At 45.5% G+C, this 16813-nt stretch overlaps 1 protein-coding gene across 1 annotated transcript; it reads left to right on the top strand.

The window, feature by feature from the left end:
• Window positions 1-873: 873 nt before the first annotated feature.
• Window positions 874-15471, top strand: LOC309385205 (uncharacterized protein). Its single transcript, XM_081939413.1, has 4 exons — window positions 874-1093; window positions 2911-3605; window positions 8393-8480; window positions 10417-15471. The coding sequence occupies exons 2-4, from the start codon at window positions 2919-2921 to the stop codon at window positions 11643-11645; spliced, it is 2004 nt and encodes a 667-aa protein (XP_081795539.1). The 5' UTR covers window positions 874-1093; window positions 2911-2918; the 3' UTR covers window positions 11646-15471.
• The last annotated feature ends 1342 nt before the right edge of the window (window positions 15472-16813 follow it).

Genomic DNA, 16813 nt, shown 5'->3' with positions numbered 1-16813 from the left:
CCAATTCCACCAGTTAGAAAACTTGTTTTTTGGGCACAACACGGTGAAAGATGAAAACCCTTCAAACGGGAGAAAAAAAAACACCAGGAAATGGATCCTCCTCCTCAGAACAAGAGACCCTGGGAGACTGCAGTGGCCAAAAAATCAGAAGGCATGGAATTGCGCTTTTGCAAACTAAGAAATTTTGTGAAAAGCCCTGCAGGAGCTGCATCTATTAATACAATGGGTTAGAAAAGGTGCTAGCAGATGCCTTCTGACATTATGAAGAAGGTTAGTTATGGAAGAAATGGTAGCATCTCCAGCCAAGAATTGCAGGTCTGAAGGATGAGGGCCGTTGTAGTCCAGCGACTTCGGCAGGTCTGCCTGGCTCCTCTTCCGCATCAATGCTTTCCTAATTTGCAACTACGGATTAGCCCATGCAAATGTCTTTTATTGTTGAAGTGATTGTCTGTCTGTCTGTCTCTTTTAAATCCGGGTGCTTGCTTTCCCATCCTTTGGCTTTTGTTGGGTGTGATATCGGGAAGCCTCCCTGGTGAGGTCCCGGCTGGAGGATTTTGGCGTTGCTCATCGGCGCCCCAGTCGCCCCCTCCCCGCAGCGGCTTCAGCGAAGGGGTTAAACGCAGAGAGGTTTCCTCTTGCGCCTAGAGAGGAGGAAGGAAAGTGGGGGGGGGAGCAAAGGGGAAGCGCAGTTTCCTGCCCATCCACCCCACTTCCTGATTTCCAGAGATCCCTTACGCCAGGGCTGCGGAGATCCCTTCCTGGGGAGGGGCGCGTAAGCCAGGTGGGCAAGGACGCTGCAAGAGGAGGGAGGAGGAATCGGCATCCCCAGGTGCAGGAAGGGAAGACATGTATGTGTGCGCGTGGAGTTGATCTTTTTACAGCTGGTCCCCGCCTTTGCTTGCAAAGTTTTCTGCTCCCTGCCAGGCGCTGCGCCTACGCTTGACTCTGATTCCCCTTGAAGTTCTTCCTCCAAGTCTTCCTTCCTTCCCCAGCCCAACATCTTGGTGCAGCCACAGCTCCCAGCGTGTGGCGTGCCTGGCGTTGCCGTTCCCACGTTCCCGAGCTGCAGATGGTGGAGGATCGGGTCCCCAAAGTAAGCCTGGAGGGATAGAAGAGGTGGAAGAACTGGGGAGATCTGAGTTCAGAGGGAAGGTGGCTGAAGGGGCTCCCTCTGACGTTATGAACCCTGCTAGGAGGAGGCCAAGTGGCATCTGAAAGACAGGTGACAGAGACCTGAGAGGCGTCCAGGTGGGTTTGTTTTGAGAGGCAGCCCCTGAATCTGCCTCTCTTAATATGCCCAGATTAACGTTCTGATGACTGTTGCATCCCTCTTTATGTCTGCCCCACTAACTGTGTGGAAGTTTTCAATTTTGCTTCTACCAGGTGGTTCTCCACTTACCACCACAGACGTTTGTTAAATGAGTTTTGCCCCATTTTACAATTTTTCTTGCTCCAGTTGTTAAACGAATCACTGCAGTTGTTAAGCTTAGTAACACTGTTGTTAAGTGAATCTGGCTCCCCCATTGACCTTGCTTGTCAGAAGGGGATCACGATTGCAGGATATTGCGACCGTCATTAATATGAGTCCGTTGCCAAGTAGCTGAATTTTGATCACGTGACCAATGATCAATGCGGCAATGGTTGTAAGTGTGAAAAACTGTTAGGAATGTAAGCTAACAGTTGGGTCAGCAATATATAAGCCATGAGAGTAGTACTGTTTCTTTAAGTACTGCTGTAAATGTGATTGGTTGCTGTTACCTCAAGCGGCCATAAGATGGAGCCAGAATGATTGTTAGCTCTCTGTTTGTTAGATGCCGATGGGTGGATACTGCCTGTAGATGTGTCGTGTATTGCTCAGCGTGATTTACTGTGAGTTTTGCTACTGTTAGCGACTTTGTGTGCTGAACTGATTATATGATACTGGACTGTGTTCGATGGATCACTCCTTAACTGAGAACTTTGCTAACTGACTGTCTTAACTGTGTATGAATTGGACTCTGAATACATCTATTTTCCACAGAAGTAAAATACTATCAGTTTTACTATTCGGGGTCCCTGTATGCTGGTTTGTGCATTTCTTCCACACCACTCTCATTACGCTTCTCTGCACGCACTCGTTCTCCTAGCAGGGAGCTTACCTAACAAAAACGATCATAAGTCCCTTTTTTCAGTGTTATTGTAACTTTGAACAGTCACTAAATGAACAGTTGTAAATCAAGGACTGCCTGTATTTCTTTTATGGGTGGTTTGTTTGGACTGGAGAAGAAACAACTTGCTATTTTTACAACTGCTAAAATACGGAGAACTTTCCGACAGTTTAGAAAGAAAGGACTCCTGGAGCCAGATTTTACTCCGAATGGCATCTGGGTTGCTTTCTTGCCGGTGTCCTCTTCTGAAATTTGTTTGACTTCCTGATTTAATGTACAGTTCCAAGATTTCATGGTCACCTACGTATATGTACCAGGTAAACTTGTGCGCCCCTGCTTAATTTCCCAAAATTTGTGAAATGTCAAGCAGTATTTTAACAGGGTAAATTTAAAAGCAGCGATCAAATTAAATCCGCTGTACAGCCAGGACTGTTTCAGGAGGGAATTCTCAGAATCGGTGGGGTTTTCAGCATGCAGAGGCAAAAATCTCCTATTTCAAATATTAAAAGCTGACTTTTTCCCAAAAGGGCGTCAGTTTGCCTTAGCATTATGTCTTTATTAGTTTGATTTATATTCCTGTTTTGTACACACAGGGCATCACAGTAGCTTGAATGGTGAATATTGATTTTACCCTAAAAAATTATTCTTGCAGAAAATCAACTGGATTCAGATCATCAAGAAGCACTGCGGCGAAACAGACCTTTATGGATCCTTGGCTTCCCTTTTGTGCATAAGTAATTATGATAATTTCTATTCCTGCCAGGGAGAAAGATGGAGCTACAGGACTCGTCAGGATCACAGGCAAGAAAAAAAGCACCAGCAAGGGGAAGTGTTCAAACTGTGGCAACACGGGAATATCTGAAGGGTTTCACTACATCTCAGATTAAGCAAGAACCAGAAGAGGGGCTGGACCTGCTGTGTGAGATCCAGAAAAGAGAAACTCTGAGGGTTCCATGTTTGGATGGAGGAAACTCTCCATCTTCTCAGTCCTCACCACAGAATAGCACTAGGCCGACTTTTAGCAGAAAGGCCGATCTCCATCAACGGTCCTTCGGAGGAAAAGCTGCATCCGAAACCTTGCCAGGCCTCGGCTGCATGGAGGTTCCTGAATTTTATGAAGGCCTGGATTCCCCAGTGGAAGTGAAGGAAGAGCTGGTGGAGGAGGGCAAGCTCAGCGTGGCGCTACGATGCCAACGCTTCCGGCAGTTTCGCTATGAAGAAGCTGAAGGGCCTCAGAAAGTGTTTGGTCAACTCTGGGACCTCTGCTGCCAGTGGCTGAAGCCGGAGCGTCACTCCAAGGAGCAAATCCTGGAGCTGGTGATCTTGGAGCAGTTCCTGATGATCCTGCCGCTGGAAATGCAGAACTGGGTTCGGGAACAGGGTCCGGAGAAGGGGAGCCTGGTGGTGGCTTTGGCCGAGGACTTCCTTCGGAGGCTGCCACAAGGAGATGAGCAGAGGGTGAGCATGGAACCTCGTCCTGTTGGGCACCCTTATAGAGCTCAGAATTCAGCCCCAGATTTCTGTTGCTAAATGAGACCTAGTTAAGTGAGTTTTGCTCCATTTTGCAACTTTTCTTCTTGTTAATCATTGCAGCTGTTAAGTGGTTAGAACATTTCTTAAGTGAATCAGGCTTCCCCGTTGAACTTTCTTGTCAGAAGGTGGCAGAAGAAGATCATATGGCCCCAGGACATCTCAGATTCAGGGTTGGTCTCCTCCATCATTGTCATTTTAAAATTAGGACATTTCAAACTTGTCCTGGACAATTAAGTTGCGGTTTTCCTTGTAGCCTCGTAAAGAAGATCACATGGCCCCAGGACACTTCAACCCTCACAGACGTGAGTCGGTTGCCAAGGTTTCTGAATTTGATCATGTGACTGTTTGGAATGGCGCAACGGTCATAAGTGTAACAAATGGTCATAAGTCGCTTTTTCAGGGCTGTTGTAACTTCAAACGGTCACTAAGTGAACTGTGGTATGTGGGGGACTACCTATAGCCTGCCAAGGGAGTGTTTTTAATGATGAAAAACTCAGGAGGAATCTGATTATGTGTTTCCACGTAACACTTTTTATTAAAAGACATCAGCTTTTGTGAACGGCAGCTCATCACCGGCTAAATTTTAATTAGTTTGAGAGACAGATTTGGGGATGCAGATGTCAGGAAACAGAGCCATGAGAAACTGGTTAAAAGGCTGTTATCAAACAGCAATTATAATGGGTTATAAACCCAGTGAATACGTTGAGACACAGAAAACTGATGGCAGAAGAAGAGATTAGTGATCCATTGGGTCTTTCCTTTGAGTTATTTTCTTAATTTTGGTCGGATGACAGACAGGTGTTTATCCCAAGTACGTTTAAACTCATTTACCCACTACCTCCTCTGGCAAGACTCTCTCTGGGAAGTAATACTTCCTAACAATACTTTTGAACTTCCCTTCTGTCGGTTTGAGATTGTGCCACCGTGTTCTTGATTTTTGCTTAAAATTGAAAACACTGCCTTCTAGAATCTTAGTCGTACCCTTCATATGTTTCAGGATTTCAATCGTGTCCTTTTTTTCTTCTGTCTTTCTGGCAATAGCAATAGCGCTTAGGCTTATATACACGGGACTTTACTGCCCTCTCTAAGTGGTTTACAGAGTCCGCATATTCCACCCCCACCCCCAAACAATCTGGCTCCTCATCTTATTGACTTTGGAAGGATGGAAGACTGAGTCAACCTTCAGCTGGTGTGACTTGAACTGCTGAACTCCTGCAGTTGGCAGGATTAGGCTACAGCCATGATGGCGAACCTATGGCACACGTGCCGGAAGTGGCACGCAGAGCTATCTCTCTGGGCATGCCAGCTGTTGCCCATTGCCCTTCGGGGTTCCAGCGCTTTAACTGGCCTTCACAAGCACAGGAGTGCTGGAAACAGGAAGAGTAACTCCCCGGCACCCATGTGCATGCCGTGAAGCTGAGCTTCTGGTTTCCGTTGCGCACATGCACGCCAGCCAGGTAGTCTTTGTACGCACATGTGTGTCAGAAACCAAAAGACTAGGTGGTGCATATGCGCTAGGGAGCTCCTCCTTAAGTTTCCGGCACTCCCGCACACGGACGCTGGGGAGCTGCTGTTCATGTTTCCGGTGCTCCTCCTGTTTCAGCACTTGGTGCTGAAAAGTTTCGCCAACACTGGCCTACAGTATTCCATTCTAATCACTGAGCCACCACCTCTCTTCAGACAGTACATATTCAGGTCCTCCTGATGCGTTTTGACTCTCAAATCCTGCACCAATACAATAATACAATACAATACAATAGTAGAGTTGGAAGGGAGCTTGGAGGCCTTCTAGTCCAACCCCCTGCCTAGGCAGGAAACCCTGAACCCGTTTCAGGCGAATGGCTATCCAACATCTTCTTAAAGACTTCCAGTGTTGGGGCAATCACAACTTCTGGAGGCAAGCTGTTCCACTGATTAATTGTTATCTCCATATCATGATATGTCAATGCTTGCCCCCTTTGTACACCCAGAATTTCATCTCTTGTGGTTTTTCTAAGGAATTTAATGTGAACCTCCCTGGGTAAATTGTGTGTTCTAGCATAAGCTGAGTTCACTCTATAAACCAGATCTATATCCCACCCCATCTGTTGTTTTTCTTTGTGTGTATAGTCAGCCAGAATGTTTGTCATGATGTCCCTTATATTTTCCCCATCTTCTTCTATAACATTTTGAAATCTAAGATAATAGGACATTCTCTCAAATTCTAATTTCATCTGTTGGATGTCAAGATCTTTGTTCCCTTTCTGCACGGCTTCCACCCCCCCCCTCACCTCCTCCACCCCCCCTTCCACAAGATTCAGTCTTTGTGAGTTCTTATATATTTGGGCTTGATTTTCTTTAATTTCATCTTTCATTTCCCTTAACTGTTTCTTGATTTCCTCCTGGCCCTGTAGAATTTGTTGAAGCATTTGTTGAAAGTCCATCTCTGTAGTCTTATGTTGCATCAGTTCTGTTATCTTTGACTGTGTGGCTGGACTGGATGTTGCGGATGTTGGAGCAGAAGTGGCAAAGCCAGGTTTTCCAGGAGGGGGTCTTTTAGATGCCATCCTTTATAACGTTAAAAGTTCAGTCCAAATATGAAGTAAGCAATTAGAAAAGAAGGGTAGCCAGGTGAATCCGGGAGCAGAATAACCAGGCAGAAGAGAATCTCTCCAATAAGTCTGGCAATAGATAGAAAATTTCCCCTAGAAGGTTAAAAAAATACCAATCCACAAGAGGTTCCTCTGGGAGACACGGAGACAAAGACCGGAAGCCTGAATTTTAAAGGTGGAGTCAGGTTTCAGAGTTCATAAAGACAACGGAAGTGTGCCATCTTGCCCTGCCAGTTTTGGGCACAGAGGCGTAACAAAGTTTTAGAAAGTTCCAAAAGTCCTCAAATCATTGTAATATGTAAAATTAAATTGAAAAGAAAATCATCTCAGCCTAAGTGAGGCTTCATTCGTTGGCTCACCCCCCTCCTCCTTCCCCGGGGGCTGAGAGCAAAATTGTTTCTTGCCGCTTGTCCAAGGGGGGGGGGGAAACCCCCCTCCCTCCAGCCGCACCTCCAAAATGCTCCGAAAGTTGTTTTAAAGTTTTAAAAGCTGAATCAAATCTTCATGCAAAGTAAGGGATGAAGAGAGAGGCAACCTCACCGCACCGCAGCTGCTTCCTTCAATTGTAGCATTCTCCAGTCGGCTTGTAGCGAGGCGCGAGGCGTGGAAACGCGATGCGCCCTCCGAGCTTGCTCCCCGGTGCCTTGGGCGCGCGAGAGAGCCCCCGCCGGCTGCCGCCGCTGCAGGAGACCTCCGCGATGCCGCCCCTCCGGCAGGACCCCTCTGCGGGGTGTCCTGTGCCCCCCAAGGAGTGGGGAAGCCCACCGGGGAGCCGGAGCGGGCAAAGAGCTGCCCGTCGCCGCCGCCGCCGGAACCGGAACTTCCCACTGATTAATTGTTCTAACTGTCAGGAAGTTTCTCCTCAGTTCTAAGTTGCTTCTCTCCTTGATTAGTTTCCACCCATTGCTTCTTGTTCTACCCTCAGGTGCCTTGGAGAACAGTTTGACTCCCTCTTCTTTGTGGCAACTCCTGAGATATTGGAACACTGCTATCATGTCTCCCCTGGTCCTTCTTTCTCTTAAGCTAGACATACCCAGTTCCTGCAACTGTTCTTCATATGTTTTAGCCTCCAGTCCCCTAATCATCTTTGTTGCTCTTCTCTGCACTCTTTCTAGAGTCTCCACATCTTTTCTACATCGTGGTGACCAAAACTGAATGCAGTATTCCAAGTGTGGCCTTACCAAGGCATTATAAAGTGGTATTAACACTTCATGTGATCTTGATTCTATCCCTCTGTTGATGCAGCCTAGAACTGTGTTGGCTTTTTTGGCAGCTGCTGCACACTGCTGGCTCATATTTAAATGGTTGTCCACTAGAACTACTGGACAACCATATTTAAATGGTTGTCCACTACACCATATTTGTTGCCTGTTTCTGAACTCGCATAATCTTATCAATATCTTTGTTTAAAGTGAGTCCCTTTGAGATGACTGGAATCTTTTGCCGTGAGTTCAGCAAAATCTCAGTCCGTGGTACTGTTAAAGAGAGGTCTGAACGCCTAGAGTCAGTTTCTAACACATTACAATTGTTAAGACATACCATAACCTGGACTGTGTTTGTATAACCGACCTGAATTCCTTAGCTTCTTCTCATCATAAAATTAAAATTTCAATTTCAATCCTACAGGATTCGAACCACTCTATGACTCTGGTGACATCAATTGCAGTTCACAAAAGATTCCTCTTTCTAATTGATTTGCTGCATTAATATCTGCCCACGGTGATAAATTCGACGAAAGTACAACATTTCTTTATGCAGTTAAGAAATTGGAATGGCTAAACGGGATCCATTTTGACTGGCATTCTTCTCAGATTTAGGGATGGTCTTCTCCATATATTGTCAGTTTGAGACATTAAAATTAGGATGTTTTAAACTTTTGCTAGACAACTAAGCTGTGGTTTCCTTTATGACTTTACCAATCTTTAAAGCAGCCTAGTTGTGTCACATCATTTCCTCCGGAACCCAAGTGGGTTTGTAGCCTTTGAAAATTATGTTGCCAGAGATCGAGAAGGGCTGAAATGAATCTCCGATCGATCCTGGTTTGTGTACCAGCTGTTGGCTGATACTGAGAAGAAGTGTCCCAATCGTCTCCTTAGACACCTTCATGTTTCTCACACACAGGATCTGCGGAACCTGCTTGATGAGCCTTCCAATTCTGAACTGGAACCGTTGGATATCGTGAAAGTTGAGGTCCCCATGGATGGAGACAGTGAGTAGACCAAAGTGCTTTGAAATATCTGGGGATGAAATCTGCTAAGCGTAGGTAGAACTAAGTTGATCAATCTGAAACTACATCCTGAACATGCCCCTTGGGGTGTTTGAAGGTACTTGTCACTACAAATCTTAGTGACAGAATTGCTGGTCCTAATTGTGGTCACCAAGTGAGGACTACCCATGTTCATTCATCACCACCCTGCCATCTTATTTTTCCTGCAGTTGATGGGGAGGACACCACTGTGCAGTAGGGAGTCTCTCTGGAGTCTGGATGGCTTTCCTATTAGAGAGCTGGGGTGCTGCAGTAGTGAAGGTGCTGTTGGTGGACTAGGAATGCCGACACCCACGTTCCAGCCCCTCCTCAGCCATGAAAGGTCCCTCAGGCTCAGCCCCACTTGATAGACCAGACCAAAGAAATCAACTCCACAGGAAGACTCTAACACAGTTGTAAGTGCAAGGACCAAATTGTAAGTCACTTTTTCAGTGCTGTTGTAAATTCAAACCGTTAATAAGTGAATGATTATAAGACATTCACAGGAAGCTAAATTTACCCTGAGTGGCCAAAGGGGGAAGAATCGGACAGGAATTCCAAGATATAGAATAACAGAGTTGGGAGGAACCTTGGAGGTCTTCTAGTCCAACCCCGTGCTCAAGCAGGTGACCCTATACTATTTCAGACCAGTGGCTGTCCAGTCTCTTCTTAAAATTCTCTAGCGATGGAGCAGAGAACATAGTTGCCATGATGATCTAGTAGACAGGGATAAATGATGAGGTCACCCAGATGGGATTATCAAAAATATTTTAACATACTGAAATTTACATGTTGACTTGCTCTTTCTATACCTTTGTAGCATAGTTAGCCAACTGTATATAAACTGTGGTTCAGTTTTAGTTCAGAGCTGCTCAGTAAGCTGCCAATGTATTGCTGGGAATCCAATATGCGCCGTAACGTTTCTCATGCTTAATAATTGTATGTTGCAATCGTTCAAGTGATTCAGTTGCTTTAGGTGAGGCAGGGCATAACAGTCTCTGTCTGCTCCTTTATGCATCTCCCTAGATTGTCAGGGAAGAATCAGATTTTTTTTGCCCTGACAAATGGCTCCGCGTGACACCTGTAGCCTGCGTGCCAGAGGTTCGCCATCCTGGCTGTAGGATCTGGTTAGGGGCTGCGGTTTGATATCTCCAATACCCAGATTTGCTAAGGTCTACGGGCACCATCAACCTCCAGTGAAGGATTGTGGTCCATGATTCTTTTGTCGAAGTCAGGGGCCGGTACCTCACTTGCTCCTGGAATGCACGTTGGTGGTTGAAGTTTCCCTCCACCTGATAGGCCTCCTTGGTGGCCGACCACTTGGTGCAGATCTTGGGTCGGGCACCCGCTTAGCGCGCGATCTCCATCATGCTTCTGCCACTTGCTGTGTCTCCAAGCGGGTTGACAGACTCTCAACAGGGCCCCCGCAAACCCCGTAGGCTGCCGCCGCGCCTTCAGTCTCCTTCTCTATCTTCCCTGAGTCTTCCTGTTGCCCGGGTACATTGGGTAAGTGGCCAGGGCACAGGACCTAGGATAGCTGCTCCGGTTGGAGTGTGAAGTTTAGAAGAGTTCTAATGTCAGGTTCCAAGTAACATACCCTTAGCAAACAAACATCCAAGGCAGTTAATTTCCTCAAAGAATAGTTTTATTTGATATGTCTTATTGACACAGGTGAAAACCGACTCTGAATATTCCACTTTTTCAATGCTGTTGTAACTTTGAACAGTCACTAAATGAACTGCTGAGAGTTGAGGTCTACCTGTAGTTTCTGTGTTGCTGTCAAAACACCCGTATCGACTAATCCATGAAATTATCAGGCATTGAGTGCCACTCTGATGAAATTTGAGTTGAATTTTTGTGCAGTATAATTGACGGCCTCCTAACTTGCTTGTTCTTCTAGGAAGTTCCGACCATCAAGAGTACTTCCTCGGAGAAGTGACAGACTTGCCCAAGGGAATGTACAGTAGCAGGAGGATGAAGGCAACTTTTGACTCTCTTCCAAGGAACCAGAAAGTCCCACTGAAGGAAAAACTGCACAAATGCCAATATTGTGGGAAGCTCTCCGACTGCCGCGCCCACCTGATTATTCATGAGCGAACCCACACAGGGGAGAAACCCCACAGATGCTCAGAGTGTGGGAAAAGCTTCACCCGGAAGGAGTCTCTGATTATCCACGAGAGGTTCCATACAGGAGAGAAGCCCTACAAATGCTCGTTGTGTGGCAAAACCTTCAGTGATAAAATCGGGCGCCTCATCCATGAGAGAACTCACACCGGGGAGAAGCCGTACAAGTGCTCTGAATGTGGGAAGAGCTTTGGCACTCGCTGCAACCTCCTGAGGCACCGGAGAGTTCACACGGGCGAGAAACCGTACCGTTGCTCAGACTGCGGCCAGAGTTTCCGATACAGACCGCAGCTAGTGATCCACGAAGGGACCCACAAAGGGGAGAAGGCTTATAAATGTGCAGACTGTGGAGAAACCTTCAGTCAGATGCGGCATTTGGTGATACATAAATGGACTCACACAGGAGAGAGGCCTCACCAATGTGCCGTCTGCAGCAAAAGTTTCAATCAAAAGTCAGATCTTGTTGTGCACACCAGGACCCACACTGGGGAGAAGCCGTATGTCTGCTCCGATTGTGGGAAGAGTTTCATTTCGAGTTGCCAGCTGAGGAAGCACGAGAGAATTCACACCGGGGAGAAACCGTACCAGTGTGCAGAATGCGGGAAATGCTTCACTTACAGTTCACATCTCACCACGCACAAGCGGATACACACGGGCGAGAAACCTTACCAATGCCTGGATTGTGGGAAATGTTTCATTTCTAGTTCTCACTTCGCCACCCATAAAAGAACACATACTGGTGAGAAGCCCTACCAGTGTACCCACTGCGGGAACAGTTTCATTCAGCGATCGCAGCTTGCCAAACATGAGAGGTCGCACACGGGAGAGAAGCCCTTCATCTGTTCTGAGTGTGGGCAGAGCTTCCGGTGGAGCCAAGGGCTCAAAAAGCACATGCGGACTCACACTGGCGAGAAGCCGTATGGGTGCTCCGTGTGCGAGAAAATGTTCTCCAGTTCCTTTAATCTGTCCAGGCATCAGAAAATCCATGCGAAGGAGAAGCTATAACGGGGCACTTTTAGACAAAAGATGGTAGGGTGATGGGAATAGCTTGATACAGGTAGTCCTCATTCGAAGTGACAATCGAAAAAGGGGATTTATAAACTGGATTCGCACGGTCATGTAACAGAAATTTCGGGTACTTGGCAACAGAGCTATTTGCAGTATCCAATGGTTACCTGGCCATTCTGAAATGGTTATTACAGAAAACCAGCACTTGGCAAAACTGCACCCATAGCAAACAATCGGTTTGCTTAAGAACCATGGTGTTTACATAACAACGGCAGATTTTGCTTAATAAATGTGGTTATTCTCTTAACGACCACCGTGAAAGGGTTCGGAATATCGGGTTGGTAAAGTTCTGTGACAGTTGTGACATGACTGTAACAGACAGGCTCTGAGCCATGGTGGCAACGGGGTTAGAATGCAGTACTACAGGTTACCTCCTGATTGCCTGCTGACTGCAGTTAGGCAGTTCGATTCTCACTTGTTCAAGGTTGACTCGACCTTCCGTTCTTCTGAGGTCGGTAAAATGAGGACCAAGATTGTTGGGGGTAATATGCTGACTCTGTAAACTGCTTAGAGAGGTCTGTAAAGCGGTATATAAGTCTTAAGTGCTATTCCTACTGTTATATCAAGGACTGCCACTAAAGGACTGCCACTAAACGACTTGGTTCCCCTCTTTCTGTGTTCTTTCTTGACCTACGCTATACTATACCCACTAAAGGGTATAGTCAAGAAAGAACACATTTAAGAGAGGGGAACCAAGTCGTGTTTGGTCAGCTGCTAAACCAGAATGCTGTAAACATTGGCTTGCTGGGAATGACTTTGTTTCTTGTGAATGACCTTATTTCCCATTTAGCTACACCTGTCAGTGGGAGAAACTAAACCAGAAGTATCTCCTCTCCACTCTCTAATCCGCAAAGTAGTGAGATTGAGAGACCTAATGATATTCTCATGCTGCAACATATCCCAAGACCCTGCAAAGAATGCCCAAAGTTGGGTGAGACATTGTACAAGGTCTTGTTGCATTTTAAAATGGTTATATGGCTAGTTCTCAACTTACGACCACAATTGAGAAATTTCCGTTGCAAAGGGAGAAATTTGTTAAGTGAGTTTTGCCCCATTTTACGACTTCTCTTGCCGCACCTGTTACGTGAACCACTGCAGTTGATAAGTGAGTAACCGGGTTGTTAAGTGAATCTGGCTTCCCCATTGAGTTTGCTTGTCAAAAGCAAAGGGGAAATCACAATCTTGGGGACACAGCGTCTATTATAAATATGAACCATTTGCCAAGCATCTGAATTTTTATCATGTGATCGTGGGGTCAAGTGTGAAAAACGGTCACAAGTCACTTTTGTCAATTATAACTTCGAAGAGCCACTAAATGAACTGTTGTAAGTCAAGGACTACCTATATTATGGTTTTATTGGTGAGATAGCAAGTGCCATTTGGGAAGAGAGATGGACATCCGCAGGCAAATATTTCAGAACCTTGTGTTACATAACAGGTGCAAATTCTTTCTCTGTTTCATTAACCATGATGGGTAAACTGGCCTCTGGCTCACTGTTTTCTTAAGAAGGTTGGAAAAAGGAGCTTCCAAAATGAAGAGTTGCCAGATTATACACCACCTTAAACATACCAGAAAAAGAATTTCCTTGATTTGGTTTGAATAACTCTGAACATAAATGTTTTTCCTAAAAAAATTGACCGAATGCAGACTGAGATACTATGGGTTGTTCAACAAAGCATGATTAGAAATAAACCCCAATACAGTACAGTGCAGGGTACGAATGTTTAGTCCTTTTTAATGGCAAGAGGCATCACAGAGAAGACAAAGAACTTCAGAAAGCCAAAATACTTCAGTACATAGTTTGCAAATGTGGCCTGTACTTTTGCTCATTGATTGAAAAGTTAATCTGTAAATAATTGCAAGGAACCTGATTGGGTTCCAACTTTATGACGGTTCCGAGTTTACTACAGGTAGTGCTTCACTTAGGACCGGTCGCTGAGCAACCATCTGTTACGATGAACTTCCCTAGGGGTACTTATGACCCTGATTTGATCTGATGGTTGCCACTCCCTCCCACAATCACCTTAATTTTGGGCACTTGGCAATAAAGTTGCATTTACAGCCATTTGCAGTGTGTGGCGGTCACATGACTGCATCCTAAGTTGCGTTAACAGAGGGATTCAGTCAAGATCAAGTGAATACTAATACCACTCTATAAAGTCTTAGTAAGACCACACCTAGAATACAGCATTTAGGTTTGGTCACCACATTATAAAAAAAAGATGTGGAGACTCTAGAAAGAGTGCAGAGAAGAGCAACAAAGATGATTAGGGGACTGAAGGCTAAAACACATGAAGAACGGTTGCTGGAACTGGACATAGCTAATCTAGTGAAGAGAAGGACTAAGGGTGACATGATAGCAGTATTCCAATATTTGAGGGCCTGTCAAAGAGATGAAGGAGAAGGTCAACCTATTTTCCAAAGCACCTGAAGGCCAGACAAGGAATAACAAATGGAAACTGAACAAGGAGAGATTCAACCTAGAAATAAGGGAGAATCATTCTTGGCCAACCTGAGTGAAGCTGCCTCCCTTTGAGCTTCTGGCCTGATGCGCCACTATGTCCTAAAATCCTTGATAGCCACAGAAAATCAGTCACAAAATGTTAGGATTTAGAGAAGCTTTGATTTATGCTGAGAATCACCAAAGGGCGGGAATCTTTTGATCAGTTTTCTGCACATTAGTAGCCTCCAAGTATTTTGCCCAAGCTATTTGGAAACAATAAAGACGATATCTAACCCATCTAGAAATTGGGGAAGGCTGCTAGCAATTCTACCCTCTAGCACGCTCTAGACTCGTCAAGAATGAAGATGGAAAGATAATATCTCCTATCGAGATCTGATTCGGAAGCATTACTGGTTCATAAACAAAGCATCTTGCTTCATGGAGTTGCGAGTGCTCTTTCACTGGAGGTTTTCAAGAAAAGATTAGACAACCATTTATCCGAATGATATAAGGACTCCTGCCTTGGGCAGGGGGTTGGGCTAGAAGACCTCCAAGGTGCCTTCCAGCCAAACAATTCTGTGACATTTGCAGGTATTGTTCCATATTTCATTACTCTGATATTGGATGATGCTCACAATCCTTTTTGGGGCTGTGCACACACAAAGAAGACCTTCATAAACCTTTACGAAGCATAACTCCTCCCTAATCTTGAGAAGCTATGTAGGATCAAGCTTCACTCTTCAAGCTTTGCTCAGTTGCAAAGATAGGTTGTGAGGGCGTTATCCTGCATGATGTAATCTAAGCTGTGATTGGTTGCTGTGAGGGTAAAGGGGGAGTTTCCTTGTTTCCCGCCTTTTTTCCTCTCTGTGCTCGGTAATTTACCTCATGATGTTCCTGCTATGTTGATTTACCTCACAATGCTCCTGTTTGGCCGACTATCTTGTTTGCTCTAAATATAATTGTTTATATAAGACTACAAGTTCGTGTCAGCGTCTCTGACCCCATTTGGATACTTGCTGTGCAATTCCCTCACAACCTGATGGGACATAAAAATAGGGGATATTGAGAAGCCAATTGAGAGTCAAAAACTGTGCACCAAAATTGAATAAAAAATGGCCGTGTAGCTTTTCCTTCTAAGTCAGTATCCCATTCTTGAATTTCTGTATTTAGCTGTTGGCTCTCCACTGTTCACTGAAAGTACATCAATTAGATTCAAAACATAGTTTTCATCATATCATGCATTCCCTTCTTGCGATCTATTTAATGCAGTTTATTCCTTTTCTTTGTAAAGTAAACATCCCATATACCTCCTTCCCTACCTATCTATCAATCTATTGTCTGTCTGTCCATCAATAATTATTTTAGCCATTGTCTACCGTGTTTCCCCCAAAATAAGACAGGGTCTTATTTTCTTTTGCCCCACGAACATATGACCTTGGGCTTATTATAGGGGGAGGGCTTGTTGTTTTGGGGTTGCCGGCCAGTTGCTCCCTTGCGAGCGGGCTCCCGAAGAGCCGGGCACAGCCTCAGGGGCGAAGCAGCCATGAGGTGACCACGCTCACAAGCAACCGCCCGGCAAACCCCCTCTCCAGCCAGGCAGAGCACCATTCACTGACCTAGGGGGTATCCCTAAGGCGCCAAGCCGCATAGCGCTCTGCCCGCCCCCCCCAGCTCCGCGGCTTGGCACATTAGGGATACCCCCATGGTCAGTGCATGGAGCTCTGACCAGCTGGAGAGGGGGGTTGCCCGAGCGCCTGTTCCGCCCCGAGCAAGCATGCCTCCCAGCCTCACCACGCCCTGGCCCAGCTCTCCCTGCAGCTGCCGCTGTGCTCTGAGTGTAACTTCTCCGTCTTCCAAACTCCAAAACTCAGCTGCCCAGTCTTCAAGCAGTTTCAGGACAGGTCGTATTTTCGGGAAAACACGGTATCCACTGCAGGATGATAGCCTGTTCTACATATTTCCACCCAATACAGTCCTGAGCTTTGTTTTACCAACTGGGCCTGCAATACTTGTTGATGATGTCTATCCATCTTGTTTTAGATCTGTTTCATGGATTCTCTCTCTCCTCTCTCTCTCTCCCTCTCCTATCTGTCCATCATCTATCTATCTGCACTGCACACACACAAATATATAATTCTTTAAAGCCTTATTTTGCAATGGAAGAATTACAAAGTTATGGGCATCTTGAGAGGGGAGGTGATTCGTGACACAATGAACTATAAAACAGGAGCTTTAATGTAGACTATATTAGTTACCGAAGAGAGATGCTAAAAAAATCAAATAATGGCTGTTTCAAATCTCCTTCAGTGCTAAATATGCTGTTGTCAATCAAAGCAAAACTAAGCATCATTCTGAATCCCCTCTTAATTTTTGCCTCTTCTTCCCATCTGAAATCTCTGAAAATTAGTGCAATTAGAGAAGAGAAAATGTTCCCACGTGAAGTTTTTCCCCCCTTATTCCTGATCTGTTGGTGAAAGGGTGGTGGGTGTATGAAGTTTCCTCAGTTAGATTGGCAATGTGATGCAGCACTATTGTGTAGTCCTATCATACCTGTGCCTAGTTTTCTTTCATCTTTGGGGATACACAATTCCAGCAGTAGAAAAAGGGAATCAGCTTGATTTTGGGCACAACACGTTGAAAAATGAAAACCCTTAAAACAGA

This window comes from Natrix helvetica (assembly GCF_964273705.1).
Source record: "Natrix helvetica genome assembly, chromosome: 1".
Taxonomy (NCBI): Eukaryota; Metazoa; Chordata; class Lepidosauria; order Squamata; family Natricidae; genus Natrix; species Natrix helvetica.
The sequence above is the reverse complement of the archived record's forward strand: the minus strand, read 5'-3'. Positions and strand labels throughout refer to the sequence as shown.